Here is a 5,423-nt window from a genome sequence, read left to right on the forward strand (position 1 = left end):
GGTTATGAGGTGCGGAGCACAGGAAACAAGAGCATGACATTGATCCTGCATCAGTTCCTTTCTTGTGCTTGACGTGCTTTAACTTTCAAGGGGAAAAAAGGCCTCCAGCTACACCCATGCAAGATGAGTCTACCACAGTTCGTTAATTTCCTCGAACAGCATGCATTCCCGGTAATTGTACGTAATTTTCGCAGTTAAGTATTTGCAAAGTTAAAAAAAAAACGATTGCAATTAGAGGTCAGTGTAAACGATAAGTCAAATATTTTATAAAATGGATTAACTCACTGTTAATCAGGATTATCATCAAGATCAAAAACTCTATACGACTCCTATCTTTAATAGAAAAATCTACTTTCCATAAACTCTTTCTTCTGCGTATCAGCTCTGAGGTAAATACTGTTTTTGTTTTTTTTCAACTGAACGTTCTACTGCGTTTCTTAAAAAAGTCTTGATAACTACAGCAAGAGTCAATGTGATTGTCCTTCAGACGTTTACAGAAAAAACACTCAAATTGAAATAAAATCTTGCATATAACGGTATAAAAAGTCCAGGTCGTCACAAGTCAAATTAAAAAAGAAAACTTTATGGCCTAAAAAATAACCTGGAAGCCACCGAACTTTACAATAGCTCATTCCAAATCTGCGCAATTCAGTTCTTGTTCTGTTCCACCGATGATTTTGCTGACAGACTTACAGTGCTTCGACAGGGGTTGACGTCTCTTTTTTCCAAACAATACAAGTTTAAAGCGACTTCTCTTTAAAATTACGACAGTCAAAGAGGAAAGTGGCGCGACTCTTTCGGAAAAGGGGAGTTCTCATCCATACTCTAGTCAATTTCTCAAATAGATTCATTTTCATTTCTTTCTTTTCTTTTTTTTCACCTCAGGTCCACAAACTTTCCACCGTTGGATTTGGCTATATGTTTCAACAAATGATTCGAAATTATTTCTTCAAATTGCGTCATCTGCCTCTCAATCGAGGATGACGTATCAACCCTACCATATACGGCGAATTCAACTGTCCTCCTTCTATGGCGCCGACGGCCCATCCTCTATCGTTGCTACAGGATTATCATACGCATGATCCAGATCCTCCTCCTTCTCCAAACCGGAAGCAACATCACCAAACGTGACAATAGGGTTGTCTAACAAGGGAGTTTCACCAGGAAGCAAATGCGTCTTACTTCCATCAGCACCCAACGACTTAGAATTCCCGTGCTTCGTATCAGCTGTAACTGCGACCTCAGATTTTGAGAGCTTGGGTAAGTTCTTCCATTCAGGCAGACCCATTGCGCCAACATTAAACTTATCATCACTGTTGGCCGCCGCTATTGGTTTGACACGGTCGAGGGAGGAGCCCTGATTGTACTGAATATCGCCTTCTTGCGCCTGAAACTCATCAGATAGGTTAGGATCAGAGGCAGTAGCATCAAGTTCCACCGGTTCCCCATAGTAATTTACCTTAAAATAGTTTTTCGCACGCGGAATGCCATGGAATCGCCGAAGTTCATAGTTCGTTGATTCGTTAGTAAGAAAGAAGGCGCCCGCGCGTCGATCACTGCGGTAACGTACAACCAACCCAACGATGCCTACGACAAATATGCAACCAATCACAACGCCGAAAGTTATGTATAAGATAAGCTTTATATTCTTCTTAGCAGGTGCTTTAGCGGTGGTCAACGGAGCTGCTGACGAAGTCGACGGCAAAATCACTTTTAAGCTGATTGCCGTGTAACTCTTACCCATTACTTTCACTGTTATATTGCCACTGTCAACAAACTGTTTTAAGGACTGCGAGATATTAGCTTTCCCACTGGCTGCGGTTATAGTAAAAGTGACTAGAATTGAGCCACAATTAATGTCAATTCCTCGGATGGAAGCTTCTGAAATACCGAGCTTTTCGGAGATTTCATTCTTAAACGCCTCTTTAAAGTCGTCTTCATTTCCCTCAATATCTCTACAGTCACCCATAAATTCAATTGTCATTGTTTCGTTTTTATAAACTGGTGGAGGCTCCGTGGTAACTTCTTGTGAGGAAGAGCTTGGTTGTTCCTTTGTTGATGATGGCGAGATAACGGTTGTGAACAAACTACCGGATTCTAAAGACACATCAGTGGACACAACGGTTATGGCAGTAGTGCTACTTCCGACTAAACTTGATTGAGGCAAGTAGGAGCTACTGAAGAATAACGATGAGACGGAAGTTGCCTGTGACTTGAAAACCGTCGATGCCTCCTCCTTACTAGGTACTGATGCAAATGAAGAAATGAATTGGGAACTTAGAGAAGAAGACATGGAAGAGGACTCGAAAGCAAGAGTAATTGATTGAGGAAAGAGAAAACTACTGTGGGGCGACGGCGAGGATGAACTTATCGGTGAAGTAGAGACTGCCGAGAATTTCTCGCTTGATACTGACGAAAATGAAAGCATGGAACGGTGACTTGAGTAAGGAGACTGCATGGAGCTAGATTGAACGGCCCGGTTAGAGGTCGTCTCGCTTGATGCTGAAGAAAATGAAAGCCTGGAACGACGACTTGAGTGAGGAGACTGCATGGAGCTAGATGGAAGAGCCCGGGTATTTCTTGATGTAAAGTCGCTTGCAGGAGGACTAAAGGATTCAGAATAGCTACCAACAACACTTGTGAGCGATGACCTTGCAGTAGTAATAACAGAAGACGTCTCAGAGCCGAACAAAGATAATCTGGTGGTGAGAGCTTGTGCTGTTGAAAAGGTACTGACCAAACCAAATGCTTGTTTGGTAGTGGGAGTGGAAGCTGAAGTGGAGGTTGTAACAACCTGTGACGAGGCTAGGCTCACTGAAGAAAATATTGATGCAACAGAGGTATCAGCCACGCTTCTTGCTTGAGATTGGCTCACGGTAGCCACAGTACTTGACAGATATGGTCGGGTCAGGGGCGTAACCATCGTGGAGGAAATACCAACAACAGGACTTGATGAAGATGGACTGATAGGACTAGCTACCACTGAAAAGAAATTACCAGGCTTGCTACTGGATGAGGGTGAACCAGCTGGGGATTGTGTTACTGAAGAATAGCCACTAACCAAAATACTAGAGGAGGGTAAACTAGACGAAGAAGTTTGCACTGTAGAGGAAGTTGATGCAAAGTGACTAGCAAAAAGAACTCCTGATCCAAGGGAAGAACTCCTGACTGTACGTAATGAAGACGAATCCCTCAGGGACGTCATTACCACTTTGGGTGATGCGCCAACCATGACAGCTGATGAATATGGATTGAAACGTGAGAAGGAGGACCTAGTGCTGGAAAAAGCAACTGAAGTACTTGATAAAGGTAAGCTGTTACGAGGACCTTCATTTGCTGATGTGATGTCAGTCACTGTACTTGTCAAAGATGACCTTGCAGCCGATCCTCCGGTAGTGAAGGAGTAAGAGGTATCATACATCTTGACACTTGATTGAGATGCTTGAGATGGAATGGCTGGTGGAGTGTTCACTAGGGATGAACTGGCAGAAAAAGCTTCCACGGTCGATACAGATGAGTTACCAACCATGGCACTTGTTCCAAGTACACCAAATGCCCTCCTAACCCTTGCGTGGTGCTCTTTCTGAAGAACATCCATAAAGAGACTCTGAACGCTTTTAAAAGAAATGATGGTAACATTCAAATCAGCAAACTCAAACTCTGGGAAAGTAGATGTGATCCTTGCCTGAAAAAAAAAAAAAAGTGAAATACATGCCTCAAATACATGTATGTTTATGATTAATCTGTCCAACTCTATTAAACACCTTACCTAACTGGAAGATTTTAGAAGATGAATGAGCTAGTGAAAAGCAAGGATCTTTTCTTCATTTTATGCCACAAACTGCTTTGCATTCGCGTATTGACGTGAAATGAATAGAGTAATGAAAGTGTATGCTTTTTACTCACTCTGATTACCGGTAGTTACACTTTCAGTTCTGTACAATATCACACAAAATCAAAAATGTAACCACAAATTGTATCATTTTGCTCTGGAGGCTTTTAAAACACTTATTGAGCAAAAGTGGGTGGGGTGCTTAAATGCAAGTGATGTCAAGTCAAGTCAATTATTATTTAACTCGCACAGAATATTCATATAAAAAACGATTAAGATAACTACAGGTCAGTTACATACAGTCATTATGATGGCAATATAATTATACTGTAGTAATAAAAAAATAGAAAAAAAAGATAATTAAAACTACTTACAATACTATTACTTTAGATTCTAGAGGAATGACAAAAAAGGAAAAAAAGAAGTAGTTTGATCATTGAACTAATCAAGTAGGTGACCCAAAAGCAAAATATGAGCAAAAGGAATACAGAAGCAAATAACCTTTTTTACATAAAAAGTATTTACTTCACATACATGTACTAACCAGTAAAAGTTAAAGATATTGTGATTTGAAAACTGCCGAGGGTTAAAGAGACTGTGTCACAGCAGGGATGGCGAAGCGGTGAGACCACTCGCCTTCAACCAAGGTGGCCCTGGATAGATTCCTGGATTCGACGCCACATGTAGGTTGAGTTTGCTCCGAGAGGTTTTTCCTAGGGTACTCTAGTTTTCCCCTCTCCTCAAAAACCAACATTTAATTTGATTTGTACTGATTTCAGTTTGTAGTATCCCCAATTGGAAGAGAACTCGTGCTTGGCTAAATAACCTTGAGATTTAATAAAGTGATGATGATGATGAAATAAAGATATGATGACGATGACGATGATGATGATGATGATGATGACGATGATGATGACGATGATGAAGCAAAGTTCACTTTGTGTGTTTTATCATTTACACATCCCTTCTTGCTATCCAACTTAAAGATAACTCAGAATTTAATTTCAACCAGCACAAACCAAAGCTTCGTGACACAAAATGTTGAGCGTACATATACTGCGAAGTTGAACAGTTTTCAAAAACACCAATCACATTCCATTTTAGTCTTCTTCACTGCTAGCTGTCTTGTTCAAACCTTCCTTCAAAGTTCTAAGTAGTTGTTTTTATGTTTTACTTGGTTTGATTGCCAGTTTCCAGTTGCGGAATTAGGATAAATTTCGTGACACAGCGACTTTAATAACACTATTGTAAACACTGATCATTAGCCTGCATAGCAGGCAGTTTGTTGAATTTTAGAAGCTTCTTTCCACCAGGGTTGACTTTCAAGTGATCTCTTGAACGTAAATGGCCACGCCGAAAAAAGGCGAAGGGGGTGGGGGAAAGGAGAAGGAGCGAGGAACCGCCTGCAATCAACCCCACAACATTTTCGAAACTTCCTATTTCCAGTCATATGTGACGAGAACGGGTTTGATCTCCACTACCAACCAATCAACAAGATTGAAATGAATTTCAACTAACCATTAACGTTTCCCTGCCGCCCATGTTTCTAATGTATGCGATTCGTTGATATATAGCCGACAATTTTTTGTTA

General features: G+C 40.8%; 1 protein-coding gene across 1 annotated transcript in view; it reads right to left on the bottom strand.

Moving 5' to 3' along the window:
* Positions 1-238: 238 nt before the first annotated feature.
* LOC138000025 (streptococcal hemagglutinin-like) overlaps positions 239-5,423 on the bottom strand; it is a 15,443-nt gene continuing 10,258 nt past the window's right edge. Inside the window, exon 5 of the mRNA XM_068846142.1 lies at positions 239-3,685. Coding sequence (XP_068702243.1) covers positions 1,028-3,685 — 2,658 coding nt within the window. The 3' untranslated portion in view covers positions 239-1,027. The remainder of the gene's footprint in view (positions 3,686-5,423) is intronic.

The sequence above is a fragment of the Montipora foliosa genome, chromosome 4 (genome assembly GCF_036669935.1).
Source record: "Montipora foliosa isolate CH-2021 chromosome 4, ASM3666993v2, whole genome shotgun sequence".
In the NCBI taxonomy this organism is placed as follows: Eukaryota; Metazoa; Cnidaria; class Anthozoa; order Scleractinia; family Acroporidae; genus Montipora; species Montipora foliosa.